This window comes from Pungitius pungitius, chromosome 1, assembly GCF_949316345.1.
Source record: "Pungitius pungitius chromosome 1, fPunPun2.1, whole genome shotgun sequence".
Lineage (NCBI taxonomy): Eukaryota > Metazoa > Chordata > Actinopteri > Perciformes > Gasterosteidae > Pungitius > Pungitius pungitius.
The window spans coordinates 2,785,722-2,806,290 of NC_084900.1; the positions used below are offsets into that span (position 1 = coordinate 2,785,722).

A 20,569-nucleotide genomic window follows, 5' to 3' on the forward strand; every position below is an offset into this window, starting at 1 on the left:
TTTGTAAACTCATGTAATTTACCTATTAGCCTGGTTTCTGCCAACGTTGTAATTTTTTATAAACCCAGTAAAACTGAAATGAAAAGGCAATATTTCCTCTGGAAAGTTAACAATCTGAAGTAATTATTTACCTTAACAATAGTTTTAATTTTTACACCCAACCACGTGGAAATTAAGTTAATCATGCAAACTTGCGTTTGTCATCATTGATAAAGAAAAGAAACTTTGCACATTTCAACAGGCTTTATTATTAATATTTCAGTTTGGCCCCTCACAAAATCAATTGTATCAAAATCAAATAACTTGACATTCATACATTTCGGGTCTCAGATAGCATTTTTGTAGTAAAGTGCAAAATTCCTCACAACCGGAAACAGATATATTAAGAATAATGTATGAACTGTGCATAGGAAATCTTTTTAAACAATCCATTAACTGCTTTTAAAGCACAACTAGGAAAAGCAAAGCCATCATGTCGCCTTTGTAGACTGTTAACTGTTAACATATTCTTTTTAAAACATTCTTTTTCTAATGTCATGCCAAGCAAACCAAACATTTTAAAGTACCCACACACCCAATCACACACATCCATACTCTTTGGCTTGCATCTGTAGCATGAATGAAACAATAACAATCTAACATGTTCACCGGTTTACGGCTGCAGCTCAAAAGGCTTTCTATGGTGACGGTCTAATCACAAGATATCTGCCCAGCACCTGTCCCATAAAAAAAAATGCATTGGGAACGTTGTCAAAACAAATTTAATTTGTTTGAGACAAATTCCATTTATTTTTCTGCAAAGTGGTAGAAAATGAGGCATCAAAGACATGCAGAGGTTTGCACCGTAGTCACAAGTTCAGAAGCTTCTTGGTGCAGTTTGAATCCATCACCATCCAGTGTGTCGTCTCGGTGTCGCTGGGGGATTCGAGGCAGATTGTGGCAGCTGCTGGAGTCCTGAACTGTACATGGACATTCAAAGACAGCAAAACGCATGTCGCACCCTAAACATCTGGCCCAAATGGCTTAATAGCAGTGTACAAATCCTCAGTTAAACTCCTTGCTCTTCCTCGTCTTCATCTTCTTCGTTGTCGTCGTCGTCTTCATCATCTTCCTCCTCTTCCTCTTCTGGGCTGTAAAGACCATCATCCAGGGTTAGGATTAGCTCACCGCGGCCTTCCTCTTCGTCGTCGTCATCATCGTCGTCGTCGTCCTCCTCCTCCTCCTCCTCATCGTCGTCCTCCTCCTCCACCTCCCCATCGCTCCTCATTTCCTCCACGCTGCTGTTATCAAGGTCGTCATCGTCATCCTCCGCAGCCTCTTCCTCATTCTCCTCCTGCCCCTCTTCCTGGATATCTGAAAGATGACCTGATGATTAAACACCTGATTGGACGTTCAGAAGGTGCTGATGGAATTTTCCAGCACGTTTGAGGGACCTGCATTTGCATCAGCGCCTTCTTGTGAAGAAGCGTGAACAAAAGCTGAACGACAGCTTCTTCCCCACAGCTGTAGCCTCCATCACTAAGCTGACATTGTGATACCTTCTGTGTAATCTTATGTATATTGTTTGCTACGGAGGGCTATAAAACTCAATTTCGTTGTATCAATGAAAATAAGTCACAGCTCACAAGGACAAAGTGACGTTAAAATGAAAACTCCTTACAGAGGGAATTGATGGCAGAAACAATGTGACACGGTAGTTCTTCATCGAGGAACTTCCTCATCTCTTCTTCCATCATCACACCCAGAACCTCCGTCTCCATGTCCACGTACTCCGGGTAGAACATGTTTTTTCTTAGCTGCTTGCGGCACCTGAAACACAAATAAAGCGTAGTTAGATTGGATTCTAAATGACGTCACCATTCTTTTAGAGCATCAAATAGTAATTGCTCAATCGATTGGTTTGTAAACAAAGTTGATCAGGGCCTATTTTGATAATGAATGATTTACGTTGAACTATTTTCTCAGATTCAATAGACAAAAAAAATGTAAGAATCAATACAGGAAATCATCTGGGGATTTAATAAATAAAAGGAAGTTAGTTAGTTGAACATCAAAGTGCTACATACTGTTTTCCCGTTGTCTTGTATGCCTGAAAACGACACCGAAGAAACACTTTAGTGCACAAATCATAACAAAACATGTACATATGATTGACTCTGCAGTCATAGATTCAATGACTCAAACTATGCAACGGTTTTGTGATTTACTATTTTTTTAAGGCCACGTTTTTGTCTCCGCTCGTTCTGAGGAACATCCTATTGGACCAAAACAGTGTCCCACCTCAATGAAGCGGAAAGAGTCGTTTTCCTGCATGAGGCCTTCGATGCCGCAGCGGACCTCCTGGAGACGGGCCTGGTCCTGGCAGATCCTGGAGATGTTCTTCTGAATGGCCGGCCCGTTTGTGTCAAAATGATTGCGCGCGCAGTCTCGCAACCTGGAGACGAAGCGGTGTACTTTGGCCTTCATCTCCTCGCCCATCCGGGTCAAGCACTGCTCAGAGTCATCCAGGAACTTCTACATGAGGGCATTGTACACAAGTTCTATGTTTTAGACATCTCCCAAGAGCAAACGCACAACGCCTCGCAGCATCTTAATGTTGCTGTCCATGGTGCTGAAAGAAACTCCTTTTGTATAAACTCAGAAAAGAATAAAACTAACGCAAATAATTGAATCAGAGTAGAAGCATTTTAAAAGGCTCGAACCAGCATACTGAGAACATAACACATGCAGAAGTACCAATGTGTGCATCTTACCTTATTCTGCCTCTCCTTCTCCTTCTGCTCCTGGAGCTTCTTCTCTGCCATACTGTACTTCCTTTCTATACTGTACAGCTGCTTATCCAGCGAGCCCTGGAGAACGTGAGGAGGCAAACAGCAGCATCATAAGTCGACCAGTGATGCTATTCCTCACTTGGTGATCAGTGTCCTGGCTAAATGTGGAGAGATTTAAAGTGCACGAGGACAGCAGGAAGTTCTACGTGTTCCACCAGGTGGAATTCTGCCTTTCATTAATAGCCATTAATGAAATTTAAATGTGTGATTAGTAAATTTGTTTAATATATTGTCAGCCGTAATATAAAGACTACCTCAACACGCTTGGGGCTTGAAATGAATACAATGTCAAATATGTTTGGGTGAAAAGGACATCGGTGACTAGTCGTTTCTGCCTTAGAGGCCCCCAAACAACACGTTCAATTCAACACGTTTCTGGACTGAAAATACTGAGCAATGAACTGGAAACCTCTCAACTCCCCTCTGTTCAGCACAATGAGGCCACAGGAAGTGGATTTAACTGTCCTATAGAAGAACAACAGAGTCATGTGACAGTCACACACGCACACACACAGTACTACTGTCAACATTCATTCATCAGGATTCCAGACTCATCACAAGAATTTGTGAGCCAAACAATCACAAGGAGGTGAAAACGAATGGAGTAAGTTACAAATCCCAGAGAACCAACAGTTAATTCCAAATACGCTCTTGTTATAAGAAACCATAATGCACAAATATGATGTGGGATGGTGTATCCTGACCCATGATGGGACTGAAAACTTGATTCTGATCAAAACATTAGAAGGGAAACTGTTCTGAATGATTTCATACAATTATAATAATAATAATAATACAAACTTCCCTTATCATTGTAAAGCCATGATGACAATAAAAAGTGTACCTTTAGATCTTTCATTGTGTTTTTCAGAGTCTTGACTGTGTGTCCTGAATGTCCTCCTTCTATGTTGCACGCGTTGCACACGCACATCCTGTCATCCAAACAGTAATACCTGAAGTGGCATACCAAATAGAATTAGGATTCAGATGAACGATGGGAATGAAAGATTTTCTTGAAATACAGTCTTGCACCAAGAGGCACTTCAGTCACTTCTTTTCTAACTGAAACATTTCTATTGTGTAACTTGAACAAGTTATTGAAACAGCTTTAAAAGTATGTGAAAGAAGTAGCTTGAGCAATGTTGATTACCACTGACCCAAGACGAAAGACACATATTTTCAAAAATATATGAATGCAGCAATATACGAGTGTACGGGCCTCCCACCTGTAGATCTCATCGTGGTCCGGGCACTTCCTCTTCCAGAGGTCGTTCATCGGTTCGGTCAGCGGATGCTCGCGGAACGCCGGCAGCTCCAGATGTGCCCTCACGTGCTCCTGGCACATCGACACCTCACACTTCAGACACGTCTTGACGGCGAACGTGGACGCAGCAGCGGCTTCGCGCTGTACGCCGCCTTCCTGAGAGACGGCGGCCGCAGACGACCCGTCCGCCACGACGCTGACGCCCGACGCCTCGGCGGCGGCGGCGGCGGCGGCGGCTGAGGGGCAGTAGTCACACGGCACGGCACACGGACGTCTGGCTTGCTGCACTGACAGCGAGCACGGCGTCGGCGACGGCTCTTTGGATCTCGAAGGCGCGGCGGTCGCTCTGCGCCGCCGCCGGTAGTCGTCGGCGATGTTGGCCAGTTTGAAGTTTTTCTGAAAGTTGGTGCCGCACCGGTGGCTGTCGCGGCACTCGGGGCAGCGCAAGCGGCCCCGGTCCGCTTGCCGCTTGAGGCGGTCCAGGCAGATTTTGCAGAAGTTGTGGCCGCACGGAAGGAGGTGGGGGTCGCGGTACAAGTCCAGGCACACCGGGCACGTGAGCTCGTCTTGGAGGACGCTGGACTGCTCCGACGGCGCCGAGGCCATGGCAGCGTCTACACCGGGAGGTGAGCGCAGCTGCTGGTAGTTCAAAAGGATGGAGACGGGTGGGTTGTTGGAGAGGGATGGAAGGGACTGCTGGTGTCCCGATGCAGAACTTGTCTTCCCCTGTAGATGTCGGGTTGCTAAACGTTCAAAAAAAAGGGAAAATGCTCACTTTTGACAAGTTGACAACAATTTGGAGGACAGCTTAATTGTTTGTTATGAAGCCAAATAATCTAATGATTTGCTACTTATTGGTTTAAACGATGACATTAGTCAATTAATTGATGAAATGGCATCAGCCCGGTTTCATCCTGCTTTCATATGTAGAATTCAAGGAGAGATATTATTGGACAATAAGAACATTACTTTTTGAAATCTGAACATGTAGGTTTATTCTGTCATTTAAGATACAGTAGTTTACTACGTTGACCAACATTACACCACCTACGGCTTCGGGACACAGTGGAGACTCCACCTGTCTTTCACTTTCACTGCAGTGAGGAGGCAACTTCCCCCAAAAAACACAAGGTAACTTTCTCCCGCCGGCCCGTAAACGGTCCGTTTAAAGTCCGTTAAGTTATTAAGCGGCGGTCTCCCCTCGAGCCTCGACACGGGCCCGTAGAGCCGCTGTTAAAACAAAACAAACGCCCGTTAACGTCCGGCTAGCTTACATTAACGGATGACGTTAGCTAACCTGCCTTCCGGTTAGCTAGCGTCGCACTAACCGCCAGCCCCCCGCGACGAGCTAACGTTGAATGACACCACGGCGGACACGCGGGCCACTTACCGGGGTCGCGGCGTGTCCTTCCCGCAGAGCCCGAACACCGATCCCAGAGCAGTGAAAGCGTTTCCGTATCACGGACCACGGGGGGGGGGGCTAATCTGGATGCCGCGGAGCACCTGTCGTGCCGGGGGGGGGGGGGGGGGCTAACGTTGACACCTTACCCGTTAGCTCGGCTGTTCTTGTGGTTGTTGTTGTTGACCTTACCGCCAGTAACGTAACGTAAGTCGGTTTGGCTTTCGGGAGACACGTTACAGTCACCCGGGCGTTTCGTCTGTCATCTGGAGGCTTCGTCGGTTGACCAAAAAATAAAAATAAAAAAAGACAGGACACGTCGACGCGCACCTGGTCGACCGAGAGGCGCACGAACGGCTAATTAACGTCAAACGCCACCGAGCCGGGCAGGTTGATGCGGAGTAAAATGCTGCTTTCAGGGCCCCTCGGAAACTGCGACGATGCGCTAAACTACATTCAATGTGGACGGGTGACCAGCGGGGGCGCTGTTACCCGAATGTTGTCACGCGGTGTGTAGTGAGATGACGTGGACTCTAACGTTGGGTTAAACGCGTCTATTTTGTTAGTTAAAATTAGTTTGTTTTGTAGTTTAAATCATATTTACTGTTTGAATTTGAGTTACCACAGTCTGAGAACTTTATCTGTAATTTTGTTTTTTACTTTAAATTTTAATATATTTTATTAACCCTAACCCTAACCGCACAATTATTTCCAAACACATTTTCACACCAAGTTTTCTTAAATATTTATTTATGTTAGAATACACACACAATACGTTTGAAAAAAACCAACAGCTCATTGAATATCAGTAAACTGCACATGAGGAAAATGTAATCCAATCAATATTTATTTGCATGTAGATTTAAGTTAGTATAAATTAAAAGATATGATCAGGGGGGGAAAAAGTCAGAAATATATCTTCATGACAATATCAGCTTTTTTAAAAAATATACCCTTAAAGTAAGTCCAAGCATAGTTAATAAAAAAAGGACCAAATTAAAAAATGTCATACACCCATCCACCGCCCACATGATTCAATAATGCAAAACAATAAAATCAACTTGACTTGTTGGACATGAGCTTGAACAAAAATCAAAAAAATGGCAGAAGAGTTGATTTGACCCTGAGGGTTTACTCTTTACTTTACGCACTGCCTCAAAGTCACAGAATAACTACATGGTTTGGGGTAAATATAACAGTTTTTTTCATCATTCTATATTACTTAAAGTAGCAGTCCTTCCAGGGTACTTGTGGGGACGACAATGTTTTCTTTCGGTCAATCCACCAAAGAAATATCTCAGTTCTTCATCAATCCCTGTCCAGGTGTCCCCACTTAGAAGACGACAGGACCCTGTATGGTGAAGCCAAGATAGAAAAGCACCGGGCACGGCGATGAATTTGGCTCACGATTGGTTTTAACCTTTATTTTCTTTGCTCGAGCGTAGGCAAGCACTTCCTCTTCTTCATGCTCCTGTGGCGTTGTGGGAGAGTTGGGTAACTCCACCTGGATTGGCAGAAGCATGTCTTGAATTTCCGGGATTTGCCACACATCCCCATCGGCCCATTTTTTACTGAACAGCTTCCATTTCTCCTCTGCACTTTCAACGCTTTCGGCAGCCAGCTCGTTATTCACCTCGTTTTCCACGATCTTGTCCAACCGTGACTTATGGATCCATCTGCTCAGTCCAGAGCCCTTCCCCAGAAAAAACAGAGGCAGAAGGCAACGGCCTCGATGGTACTTGGCATCGGATGTCATGTAGGCCTTCTCCATGAGAGCAACATAGCGTTTCATGTCGGGGTTAGACAGGAGCTCAAGAGACTGTTCTGACTCTGCGCTTGTTTCTTCTTCCTCGTCTCTGGTGTCAAACTCCCGGCATTCGTCCTCTGATTCTTCATCCTCCGTAGCCGGTGGCTCCACTTCTTCGTCCTCCTCATCTGGCACTGTTTCAGGCTCTTCGTCAGGCCAGAACAACAGCACAGCCATGAGGTGAAGTTCAGGGGTTTTAGACCCTGTCTCCAACAATCGGTTTATTATTGCTTGGAGTTCACTCAGGGGGGTGAGCTTAGGAGAGTCATGCATCTCCTGGCCCAAGATGATGTTGGACAGGACGTAACTCTCCGCTGCCTGGACGTTGTCGGGATCGGCCTCGTAGGCGGTCCTCAAATCCTCCTGGATTCTCTCTAAATCCGACACCGTTAGCTCGGCCTCCACGAAACCCGCACGCCGTCCCTTTGATGTGAAAAGACCACGGTTCAGAGCTTCCAGGAGACCAGGGAAGCTCACGGACTCAGCTGCCTTTTCTGTTGTGAACTTTTCGTAACACAGTACAATGTCCTTCCAGAAGTAACGGGGCTCTGTGGATGTCTCGTCGGGCTGGGAGAAGGTTAGGTAACGTTCAAAAAAGTCAAACTTAGCTTCTATTTTCATTTTTAAGTTTTGGATGTAACGCCGACGTTCCTGTCGAGGAAGTTTTGTTAAGAATATCTGTGCCACCTGAATGAAGCCAAAAAGGCCTCGGTTATTGAAGGTCTTAGAAATGCTTAGAGTACCAGCCATTTCCATCATGTCCTGGCCCTCCTCTCCTTCTGCTTTTTTCTCCACATCTTCAAAGGCTTTCAAAGCCTCGTTCCCCATGCGTTCTGTGTCCTCCAGGGTCCTGGCTTCCTTCATCAGACGATTCTTGTAAACCTGCCCGAGAGTGTCAGCCACGTAGGAGTTGTTTGGAGCTCTTTCAATGGCTGTCTTTGCCCATTTTTCTGCTTGGTTGTACTTGTTTTTGCCTCCTCTGATATAATAGAGTCGAGCCAGGGTTTGGGGGTAAATTAAGTTTTGTCTCAATTTATCTGACGCAGTTTTTAAGACGGACACAGCGTGGGAGAAAATCTCTTCATCCGTTATGTCTTCAATCAACCTTGAGAACTTATTTTTACGTTTTCCTCCAACTTTTCTGTTTGTCAGTAAATCTTTGATGAACGTAAGCACATATTTTTTGGGGTGATCTCCACAAAGGGAGATGATCAATTTCTTCACTGTGGTACTCCTGGAAATTCCATATTCAGCCAGGAGCTGCACAGAACACTGTGCAGAAACTGGGTCAATCGAACAGCATTGATCCGATATTTTGATGAGGATGTTAAATGGCTTCATTCTTTCTTCAAAGGGGGGGCCCCCGTCGATCGGATCGGGGGGTCCAAGGATCTGTTGGCACTCAGACATCAGGAGGGAGGACTGAGGAAGGTACGCGTTCAACAGCGCCAAAAAAGAGAACAGTTGCGTGTTGGTAGCATCTGGATTTCTTTGCAAATGCTCACCAAAATTTGACCTTAGAAAACAAATTATGTTCTGATGTGTCCACTCCATGGTGGTTAGCTCAGACATCAGGAGGAGGATGCAAATTCTGTTATTTCTCTTCTTTTCTGCTAGAAAAAAGTGGACCAGCGGAATTCCTGAAGAGGTAACGAAAAAAGACTCCATGTTATATTACATTATATTTAGCTGACCCTTTTATCCAAAGAGACTTACAATAAGTGCATATCATGATAATCCCTTAGCTTGACTTTTCGTTAATGTTTTCACTACGTGAAAATGCTAATTTGCACAATGGCTGTTTTGTAAGTAGATCTCTAGAAAGCTATTGCCATTCACATCATCCACCGCTATACAGAAGTTGTTGTGTAGTTTTAATCATATCGTATAAACCAATAGTTGCAGATGACTCCAGATCTGGGAACAGTAAATCGGCATTTGTCCCAGCAGAACTGATGTTTTATTTCCCTTTCTCAATGACTTGGAAAGCTTTATAGCTCATTTAAAAGCCATTATTAAATTGTTTTTAAAATTATGGTCAGATTTAACAGAAAATTATAAACCACTTCATCACTGTTCACTTTTTTGAGGTGGCGCGGTTTGACTGAAAATATGATGTTCATTTGCCTGCACTGTTATGTAATTGTAATGTTCACTATTTTCCGGTTGAATCTCTTCCGATTTTATTTTTTTACTGGTTTTTCAGATTCCTAATGACACGCACCACAAAACAAGTTACTTTAATTACATTACCAATAATAATACAAATGTTTAAAAAAAAAAAACACAACTTTGTTTCAAGAAATAAAAGCCTGATATTGTGACCGTGTTCAAAATATATTACAATAGAGACAGCAAAGGTTTCTTGAAATCTTCTTACCTTTTTGACTTCCAGCAGGTGGGTGAATGACAAATGGGCCTGAGGTTTCTATTAATGAACATCTTTAAGTCACACCTCCTGCATGCTGTGCATTCTTGAACCATAGATGTGACGTACATAATTGGGTTGGACGTCACTGCTCTTTGGTGATTGAGAGGAAACGCCTTGCACAACAATAACAGATACCATCGAATTGATAAACAGTTAAAAGTCTCAAGTCACGTTTACGCAGAAATGAAAGTCAAGTCCTTCCGCTCAGTGATTGCACTTGTAGTAACAGAGTATGTTTCCTATAAATGTCTCCTCCTTTTCTGAGCCCACAATTTGTCACGTGTTTAACCTTCCAATCAAAAGCCAAACGCTTTAATACTCGCCTGTTGACGTAACAACGTAATGACACAGTAGGGAACTACAACAGTTGGTGAAGTCAAACAGTTTCCTCAACCATTGTGAAAAGAATGTCGCTTTTGTCTGTCCGGCTCCTCCACCCTGGAGTCCTGCACTTTATTTAAATGTGAAGGTTTGGAGATTCAAACGCAGGCGCGGCCTCCCGTTTTGATTATGGATTTGACCACAAATTTAACGAAAAGCATTTACACAACTTCCAAAAAGGATAGTGTCACAAAGTCTCACATCTGCAGTCTGATGAACCACTTCAGTCTTTTGTTTTTCTACTTTTACCCAGTAGAGTAAAATATTAAAACAACCACCTATTAATATCCCATCAAATCGTACGTTTTGGATTGTTTTTTAATCTTTTTCTTTAATAGCAATTGGTTTTATGACTAAAGCTCTGGCATTCAAACATCAGGAATCCCATTTAATTACAATTCATGTTTGAACATGAGGGCCATTTATTTATTTGAGTGATTATTGTGTCATTAAAATTGTATATTTACATTTCTTTTTCAGAAAGTTGCACGTGATTTAATTGGATGCAAAAATGCAAGCGTCACACGTCAATTTTTTCACAATTATCTTTATATTCTTTTTTACTGAAAAGTGAAATGTTACGGGCAACACATCGTAACATTAAATGTAACTTGAAATTGCTGATGCCCATTTTGTTATTTCTGCCTCCATCTAGGAAGAATAAAATAAAGGTAAAGCAACCATTGTTTTAACATGTTTTTGCCTGTTGAAGTGGCAGCGTCACTATTGCACCATGTCTTTAAAGCACAGAGGGACTTTTCACTCTCCAGTCATCGGTTAAGGCTCATTTTAACTTTTAAATTAAATTTAAGAGACTAAGAAAGAGCTTGATGTTGCTAGCAATTTAAATTCATTTGTTGATTTTAATTGATCAAATAAAATACTTTTAACTGAGGTTTTAAATAAAGATACTATTTTACAACGTGCTCTGAAACATGTCTTATTTTCATATAAAACGAATAACGTTTCCTCCAAAGAGAAATAGTCTGCAGTAAATTGTAAAGTTGTGTCAAAACTGCTCGTATGATCTTTCGTTCAAATTGAAGAGTTCTAGTTGTCGAGGTCGATGCTTCCCAGCTGGATTCGATTAACCAAATTTACACAATGAATAGACAGGTGAACTAACGCACACCTTTGTTCATTTGAGTGAGTCGGTGGATGATCATGACGCTGTGTCTTAATAATCATAATAATGCATTTTATTGCAACGCACTTTAATTCAAAAGAAATACCTGATAGTAATTTAACTCAAAATCAAGAAAGCTTTCCCACGTTAAAAGAAATGTTGATCAATAAAGAACTCAATGACAATCTAGTAAAAACCTATTTAAATAATAACACACTAAAACACAATTGTATATCAAGTTTCTGGTAATTGCTGATTTCAGATTTGATTACTGAAAGGTAACAAAGAGGGAAAAAAAGTTGAAAGACGTCATCGTCGCGGTTTCAAATCTTCCATTTTAAGATTTTAGTTTATTTTCCGTCCAAACGTATCTGTGGATAAAAAAAAACAAAGCAGTTGAATCCCAATAAAGGTGCAACATTTAAAAAAAACCACACACACACCGTGCGTCTGTAATTCCGACCGCATGTGTCAGCGCGCCTCGGTGTTCCGATAAATGCCGTCTATTCTCCACAGTCGTTACCTCTCTCGGTTGGTTGTGGCTCTTTCTTTAAAGTCCTCCAGGTCAACGTGACGTCAGTGACGCCCTTCGACTCGAGAGCTGCCGCGATCTGTCAAACGAACGAGATGAAACAAGTTTTTTTCTTTCACTCACGTGATATTCAAAAATATATCTGTGCGTCCCACCTGCTGTAAGAGGTCGTCTCCGACGCCTGGATCCTCCAGGTCCGAGTTACTCATCAGCTCCATCTTCACCACGGTGGTCCTTCTCTGCACCACTGGTGGGGGGGGGGGGCGGGGGGGAACAGTTCCCACAACCAGCGATTAGCTCGTTTAAAAACCCTGCTTTTATTAGTGAGTATTTCATTCCCGTGATAAATAGTGGTTGATGTGAATCCACTCGTACCGTTCCCCGCTGGGATCCCACCCGGTTGGGGGTCGGTGGTGGTGAAGGTTCCTACAAAGAGGATGGAGGGAGGGGTGAGTAGGGAAGATGATGAACAAACAAAGCTTGTAGAACATTATAGGATCCCCTTCCTCTTCTTACTGAATCCAGTTGGTGACGTTTGGAATTTGCAGCAGGGCTAGTTATCGGTACCCGAGTACTTTGGGACTCACCCTGACAGATGAAGTACATCTTGGCGCTGCAGGAGGTGTCGTTCCACGTCCCGTTTAGCACACTGACGCAGGCCTCGGGGTCGACGGCGTTATCGGGCTGTCCGTCCGACCACCTGCTGATGGAGGAGTTGGTGCCGTTGGGCCACATCCAGGAGTCCCGGTGCAGGCCGATCCAGACCTCCGGCACCACTGGGGGTTCTTGCATCATTTGCTGGATGTCCTGGCTCTCGCTGAGATTCCTCACACTGGCCAGGTCCGTGTAGTGCAGCCTGCAGAACTTCTGGGCATCCACCCAGCTCAGACCTTCAAACTCCAGCACGTATGGATTTTGGGCGTGTAAATTCTTGTTGTCTTCTACGTGGAGGAGGAACACGGACAGGTCAAGCAACACTTACATACTCAAGCGCGCAATGACCTCAAAATGAATATCCACACAGGGAATTGGTTAGCGGTCTTGAAACCACTTTTGTGGTCGTTTTTAATGGCATCAGCCCGGTTTCATCCTGCTTTCATATGTAGAATTCAAGGAGAGATATTATTGGACAATAAGAACATTACTTTTTGAAATCTGAACATGTAGGTTTATTCTGTCATTTAAGATACAGTAGTTTACTACGTTGACCAACATTACACCACCTACGGCTTCGGGACACAGTGGAGACTCCACCTGTCTTTCACTTTCACTGCAGTGAGGAGGCAACTTCCCCCAAAAAACACAAGGTAACTTTCTCCCGCCGGCCCGTAAACGGTCCGTTTAAAGTCCGTTAAGTTATTAAGCGGCGGTCTCCCCTCGAGCCTCGACAAGGCCCGTAGAGCCGCTGTTAAAACAAAACAAACGCCCGTTAACGTCCGGCTAGCCTACATTAACGGATGACGTTAGCTAACCTGCCTTCCGGTTAGCTAGCGTCGCACTAACCGCCAGCCCCCGCGACGAGCTAACGTTGAATGACACCACGGCGGACACGCGGGCCACTTACCGGGGTCGCGGCGTGTCCTTCCCGCAGAGCCCGAACACCGATCCCAGAGCAGTGAAAGCGTTTCCGTATCACGGACCACGGGGGGGGGGCTAATCTGGATGCCGCGGAGCACCTGTCGTGCCGGGGGGGGGGGCTAACGTTGACACCTTACCCGTTAGCTCGGCTGTTCTTGTGGTTGTTGTTGTTGACCTTACCGCCAGTAACGTAACGTAAGTCGGTTTGGCTTTCGGGAGACACGTTACAGTCACCCGGGCGTTTCGTCTGTCATCTGGAGGCTTCGTCGGTTGACCAAAAAAGAAAAAGAAAAAAAAACAGGACACGTCGACGCGCACCTGGTCGACCGAGAGGCGCACAAACGGCTAATTAACGTCAAACGCCACCGAGCCGGGCAGGTTGATGCGGAGTAAAATGCTGCTTTCAGGGCCCCTCGGAAACTGCGACGATGCGCTAAACTACATTCAATGTGGACGGGTGACCAGCGGGGGCGCTGTTACCCAAACGTTGTCACGCGGTGTGTAGTGAGATGACGTGGACTCTAACATTGGGTTAAACGCGTCTATTTTGTTAGTTAAATTAGTTTGTTTTGTAGTTTAAATCATATTTACTGTTTGAATTTGAGTTACCACAGTCTGAGAACTTTATCTGTAATTTTGTTTTTTACTTTAAACTTTAATACATTTTATTAACCCTAACCCTAACAGCACAATTATTTCCAAACACCTTTTCATACCAAGTTTTCTTAAATATTTATTTATGTTAGAATACACACACAATACGTTTGAAAACAACCAACAGCTCATTGAATATCAGTAAACTGCACATGAGGAAAATGTAATCCAATCAATATTTATTTGCATGTAGATTTAAGTTAGTATAAATTAAAAGATATGATCAGGGGGGGAAAAAAGTCAGAAATATATCTTCATGACAAATCAGATTTTTTTTAAAATATACCCTTAAAGTAAGTCCAAGCATAGTTAATAAAAAAAGGACCAAATTAAAAAATGTCATACACCCATCCACCGCCCACATGATTCAATAATGCAAAACAATAAAATCAACTTGACTTGTTGGACATGAGCTTGAACAAAAATCAAAAAAATGGCAGAAGAGTTGATTTGACCCTGAGGGTTTACTCTTTACTTTACGCACTGCCTCAAAGTCACAGAATAACTACATGGTTTGGGGTAAATTTAACAGTTTTTTTCATCATTCTATATTACTTAAAGTAGCAGTCCTTCCAGGGTACTTGTGGGGACGACAATGTTTTCTTTCGGTCAATCCACCACAGAAATATCTCAGTTCTTCATCAATCCCTGTCCAGGTGTCCCCACTTAGAAGACGACAGGACCCTGAATGGTGAAGCCAAGATAGAAAAGCACCGGGCACGGTGATGAATTTGGCTCACGATTGGTTTTAACCTTTATTTTCTTTGCTCGAGCGTAGCCGAGCACTTCCTCTTCTTCATGCTTCTGTGGCGTTGTGGGAGAGTTGGGTAGCTCCACCTGGATTGGCAGAAGCATGTCTTGAATTTCCGGGATTTGCCAGACATCCCCATCGGCCCATTTTTTACTGAACAGCTTCCGTTTCTCCTTTGCACTTTCAATGCTTTCGGCAGCCAGCTCGTTATTCACCTCGTTTTCCACGATCTTGTCCAACCTTGACTTATGGATCCATCTGCTCAGTCCAGAGCCCTTCCCCAGAAAAAACAGAGGCAGAAGGCAACGGCCTCGATGGTACTTGGCATCGGATGTCATGTAGGCCTTCTCCATGAGAGCAACATAGCGTTTCATGTCGGGGTTAGACAGGAGCTCAAGAGACTGTTCTGACTCTGCGCTTGTTTCTTCTTCCTCGTCTCTGGTGTCAAACTCCCGGAGTTCGTCCTCTGATTCTTCATCCTCCGTGGCCGGTGGCTCCACTTCTTCGTCCTCCTCATCTGGCACTGTTTCAGGCTCTTCGTCAGGCCAGAACAACAGCACAGCCATGAGGTGAAGTTCAGGGGTTTTAGACCCTGTCTCCAACAATCGGTTTATTATTGCTTGGAGTTCACTCAGGGGGGTGAGCTTAGGAGAGTCATGCATCTCCTGGCCCAAGATGATGTTGGACAGGACGTAACTCTCCGCTGCCTGGACGTTGTCGGGATCGGCCTCGTAGGCGGTCCTCAAATCCTCCTGGATTCTCTCTAAATCCGACACCGTTAGCTCGGCCTCCACGAAACCCGCACGCCGTCCCTTTGATGTGAAAAGACCACGGTTCAGAGCTTCCAGGAGACCAGGGAAGCTCACGGACTCAGCTGCCTTTTCTGTTGTGTACTTTTCGTAACACAGTACAATGTCCTCCCAGAAGTAATTGGGCTCTGTGGATGTCTCGTCGGGCTGGGAGAAGGTCAGGTAACGTTCAAAAAAGTCAAACTTAGCTTCTATTTTCATTTTTAAGTTTTGGATGTAACGCCCACGTTCCTGTCGAGGAAGTTTTGTTAAGAATTTCTGTGCCACCTGAATGAAGCCAAAAAGACCTCGGTTATTGAAGGTCTTAGATATGCTTAGAGTACCAGCCATTTCCATCATGTCCTGGCCCTCCTCTCCTTCTGCTTTTTTCTCCACATCTTCAAAGGCTTTCAAAGCCTCCTTCCCCATGCGTTCTGTGTCCTCCAGGGTCCTGGCTTCCTTCCTCAGACGATTCTTGTAAACCTGCCCGAGAGTGTCAGCCACGTAGGAGTTGTTTGGAGCTCTTTCAATGGCTGTCTTTGCCCATTTTTCTGCTTGGTTGTACTTGTTTTTGCCTCCTCTGATATAATAGAGTTGAGCCAGGGTTTGGGGGTAAATTGAGTTTTGTCTCAATTTATCTGACGCAGTTTTTAAGACGGACACAGCGTGGTAGAAAATCTCTTCATCCGTTATGTCTTCAATCAACCTTGAGAACTTATTTTTACGTTTTCCTCCAACTTTTCTGTTTGTCAGTAAATCTTTGATGAACGTAAGCACATATTTTTGGGGGTGATCTCCACAAAGGGAGTTGATCAATTTCTTCACTGTGGTACTCCTGGAAATTCCATATTCAGCCAGGAGCTGCACAGAACACTGTGCAGAAACTGGGTCAATCGAACAGCATTGATCCGATATTTTGATGAGGATGTTAAATGGCTTCATTCTTTCTTCAAAGGGGGGGCCCCCGTCGATCGGATCGGGGGGTCCAAGGATCTGTTGGCACTCAGACATCAGGAGGGAGGACTGAGGAAGGTACGCGTTCAACAGCGCCAAAAAAGAGAACAGTTGCGTGTTGGTAGCATCTGGATTTCTTTGCAAATGCTCACCAAAATTTGACCTTAGAAAACAAATTATGTTCTGATGTGTCCACTCCATGGTGGTTAGCTCAGACATCAGGAGGAGGATGCAAATTCTGTTATTTCTCTTCTTTTCTGCTAGAAAAAAGTGGACCAGCGGAATTCCTGAAGAGGTAACGAAAAAAGACTCCATGTTATGTTACATTATATTTAGCTGACCCTTTTATCCAAAGAGACTTACAATAAGTGCATATCATGATAATCCCGTAGCTTGACTTTTCTTTAAGGTTTTCACTACGTGAAAATGCTAATTTGCACAATGGCTGTTTTGTAAGTAGATCTCTAGAAAGCTATTGCCATTCACATCATCCACCGCTATACAGAAGTTGTTGTGTAGGTTTAATCATATCGTATAAACCAATAGTTGCAGATGACTCCAGATCTGGGAACAGTAAATCGGCATTTGTCCCAGCAGAACTGATGTTTTATTCCCCTTTCTCAATGACTTGGAAAGCTTTATAGCTCATTTAAAAGCCATTATTAAATTGTTTTTAAAATTATGGTCAGATTTAACAGCAAATTATAAACCACTTCATCACTGTTCACTTTTTTGAGGTGGCGCGGTTTGACTGAAAATATGATGTTCATTTGCCTGCACTGTTATGTAATTGTAATGTTCACTATTTTCCGGTTGAATCTCTTCCGATTTTATTTTTTTACTGGTTTTTCAGATTCCTAATGACACGCACCACAAAACAAGTTACTTTAATTACATTACCAATAATAATACAAATGTTTAAAAAAAAAAACACAACTTTGTTTCAAGAAATAAAAGCCTGATATTGTGACCGTGTTCAAAATATATTACAATAGAGACAGCAAAGGTTTCTTGAAATCTTCTTACCTTTTTGACTTCCAGCAGGTGGGTGAATGACAAATGGGCCTGAGGTTTCTATTAATGAACATCTTTAAGTCACACCTCCTGCATGCTGTGCATTCTTGAACCATAGATGTGACGTACATAATTGGGTTGGACGTCACTGCTCTTTGGTGATTGAGAGGAAACGCCTTGCACAACAATAACAGATACCATCGAATTGACAAACAGTTACAAGTCTCAAGTCACGTTTACGCAGAAATGAAAGTCAAGTCCTTCCGCTCAGTGATTGCACTTGTAGTAACAGAGTATGTTTCCTATAAATGTCTCCTCCTTTTCTGAGCCCACAATTTGTCACGTGTTTAACCTTCCAATCAAAAGCCAAACGCTTTAATACTCACCTGTTGACGTAACAACGTAATGACACAGTAGGGAACTACAACAGTTGGTGAAGTCAAACAGTTTCCTCAACCATTGTGAAAAGAATGTCGCTTTTGTCTGTCCGGCTCCTCCACCCTGGAGTCCTGCACTTTATTTAAATGTGAAGGTTTGGAGATTCAAACGCAGGCGCGGCCTCCCCTTTTGATTATGGATTTGACCACAAATTTAACGAAAAGCATTTACACAACTTCCAAAAAGGATAGTGTCACAAAGTCTCACATCTGCAGTCTGATGAACCAGTCTTTTGTTTTTCTACTTTTACCCAGTAGAGTAAAATATTAAAACAACCACCTATTAATATCCCATCAAATCGTACGTTTTGGATTGTTTTTTAATCTTTTTCTTTAATAGCAATTGGTTTTATGACTAAAGCTCTGGCATTCAAACATCAGGAATCCCATTTAATTACAATTCATGTTTGAACATGAGGGCCATTTATTTATTTGAGTGATTATTGTGTCATTAAAATTGTATATTTACATTTCTTTTTCAGAAAGTTGCACGTGATTTAATTGGATGCAAAAATGCAAGCGTCACACGTCAATTTTTTCACAATTATCTTTATATTCTTTTTTACTGAAAAGTGAAATGTTACGGGCAACACATCGTAACATTAAATGTAACTTGAAATTGCTGATGCCCATTTTGTTATTTCTGCCTCCATCTAGGAAGAATAAAATAAAGGTAAAGCAACCATTGTTTTAACATGTTTTTGCCTGTTGAAGTGGCAGCGTCACTATTGCACCATGTCTTTAAAGCACAGAGGGACTTTTCACTCTCCAGTCATCGGTTAAGGCTCATTTTAACTTTTAAATTAAATTTAAGAGACTAAGAAAGAGCTTGATGTTGCTAGCAATTTAAATTCATTTGTTGATTTTAATTGATCAAATAAAATACTTTTAACTGAGGTTTTAAATAAAGATACTATTTTACAACGTGCTCTGAAACATGTCTTATTTTCATATAAAACGAATAACGTTTCCTCCAAAGAGAAATAGTCTGCAGTAAATTGTAAAGTTGTGTCAAAACTGCTCGAATGATCTTTCGGTCAAATTGAAGAGTTCTAGTTGTCGAGGTCGATGCTTCCCAGCTGGATTCGATTAACCAAATTTACACAATGAATAGACAGGTGAACTAACGCACACCTTTGTTCATTTGAGTGAGTCGGTGGATGATCATGACGCTGTGTGTTAATAATCATAATAATGCATTTTATTGCAACGCACTTTAATTCAAAAGAAATACCTGATAGTAATTTAACTCAAAATCAAGAAAGCTTTCCCACGTTAAAAGAAATGTTGATCAATAAAGAACTCAATGACAATCTAGTAAAAACCTATTTAAATAATAACACACTAAAACACAATTGTATATCAAGTTTCTGGTAATTGCTGATTTCAGATTTGTTTACTGAAAGGTAACAAAGAGGGAAAAAAGGTGAAAGACGTCCTTGTCGCGGTTTCAAATCTTCCATTTTACAATTTTAGTTTATTTTCCGTCCAAACGTATCTGTGGATAAAAAAAACAAAGCAGTTGAATCCCAATAAAGGTGCAACATTTAAAAAAAAACCACACACACACCATGCGTCTGTAATTCCGACCGCATGTGTCAGCGCGCCTCGGTGTTCCGATAAATGCCGTCTATTCTCCTCACAGTCGTTACCTCTCTCGGTTGGTTGGGGCTCTTTCTTTAAAGTCCTCCAGGTCAACGTGACGTCAGTGACGCCCTTCGACTCGAGAGCTGCCGCGATCTGTCAAACGAACGAGATGAAACAAGTTTTTTTCTTTCACTCACGTGATATTCAAAAATATATCTGTGCGTCCCACCTGCTGTAAGAGGTCGTCTCCGACGGCTGGATCCTCCAGGTCCGAGTTACTCATCAGCTCCATCTTCACCACGGTGGTCCTTCTCTGCACCACTGGTGGGGGGGGGGGGGGGGGGGGCGGGGGGGAACAGTTCCCACAACCAGCGATTAGCTCGTTTAAAAACCCTGCTTTTATTAGTGAGTATTTCATTCCCGTGATAAATAGTGGTTGATGTGAATCCACTCGTACCGTTCCCCGCTGGGATCCCACCCGGTTGGGGGTCGGTGGTGGTGAAGGTTCCTACAAAGAGGATGGAGGGAGGGGTGAGTAGGGAAGATGATGAACAAACAAAGCTTGTAGAACATTATAGGATCCCCTTCCTCTTCTTACTGAATCCAGTTGGTGACGTTTGGAATTTGCAGCAGGGCTAGTTATCGGTACCCGAGTACTTTGGGACTCACCCTGACAGATGAAGTACATCTTGGCGCTGCAGGAGGTGTCGTTCCACGTCCCGTTTAGCACACTGACGCAGGCCTCGGGGTTGACGGCGTTATCGGGCTGTCCGTCCGACCACCTGCTGATGGAGGAGTTGGTGCCGTTGGGCCACATCCAGGAGTCCCGGTGCAGGCCGATCCAGACCTCCGGCACCACTGGGGGTTCTTGCATCATTTGCTGGATGTCCTGGCTCTCGCTGAGATTCCTCACACTGGCCAGGTCCGTGTAGTGCAGCCTGCAGAACTTCTGGGCATCCACCCAGCTCAGACCTTCAAACTCCAGCACGTATGGATTTTGGGCGTGTAAATTCTTGTTGTCTTCTACGTGGAGGA

General features: G+C 43.4%; 2 protein-coding genes across 4 annotated transcripts; both read right to left on the reverse strand.

Annotated features, from left to right (window-relative positions):
- Positions 1 to 234: 234 nt before the first annotated feature.
- On the reverse strand, positions 235 to 5,919 carry zgc:92594 (uncharacterized protein LOC436996 homolog). Of its 3 annotated transcripts, none has more exons than XM_037479975.2 (8): positions 5,644 to 5,919; positions 4,058 to 4,838; positions 3,676 to 3,784; positions 2,754 to 2,849; positions 2,281 to 2,514; positions 2,067 to 2,089; positions 1,661 to 1,809; positions 235 to 1,353 (listed from the first exon to the last, which is right to left on the reverse strand). In XM_037479975.2, the coding sequence occupies exons 2-8, from the start codon at positions 4,699 to 4,701 to the stop codon at positions 1,049 to 1,051; spliced, it is 1,560 nt and encodes a 519-aa protein (XP_037335872.2). In that variant the 5' UTR covers positions 4,702 to 4,838; positions 5,644 to 5,919; the 3' UTR covers positions 235 to 1,048. The 3 variants fall into 3 exon arrangements, with proteins under 3 accessions (XP_037335872.2, XP_062416537.1, XP_037335874.2); XM_062560553.1 differs by lacking the exon at positions 5,644 to 5,919 and adding an exon at positions 5,486 to 5,630; XM_037479977.2 differs by lacking the exon at positions 5,644 to 5,919 and adding an exon at positions 5,147 to 5,356.
- Positions 5,920 to 6,394: 475 nt separating this feature from the next.
- Positions 6,395 to 9,027, reverse strand: LOC119222901 (sterile alpha motif domain-containing protein 9-like). The gene has a single exon (XM_062560842.1). It carries the CDS (start codon positions 8,967 to 8,969, stop codon positions 6,828 to 6,830), a length of 2,142 nt encoding a protein of 713 aa, XP_062416826.1. The 5' UTR covers positions 8,970 to 9,027; the 3' UTR covers positions 6,395 to 6,827.
- Positions 9,028 to 20,569: the final 11,542 nt, after the last annotated feature.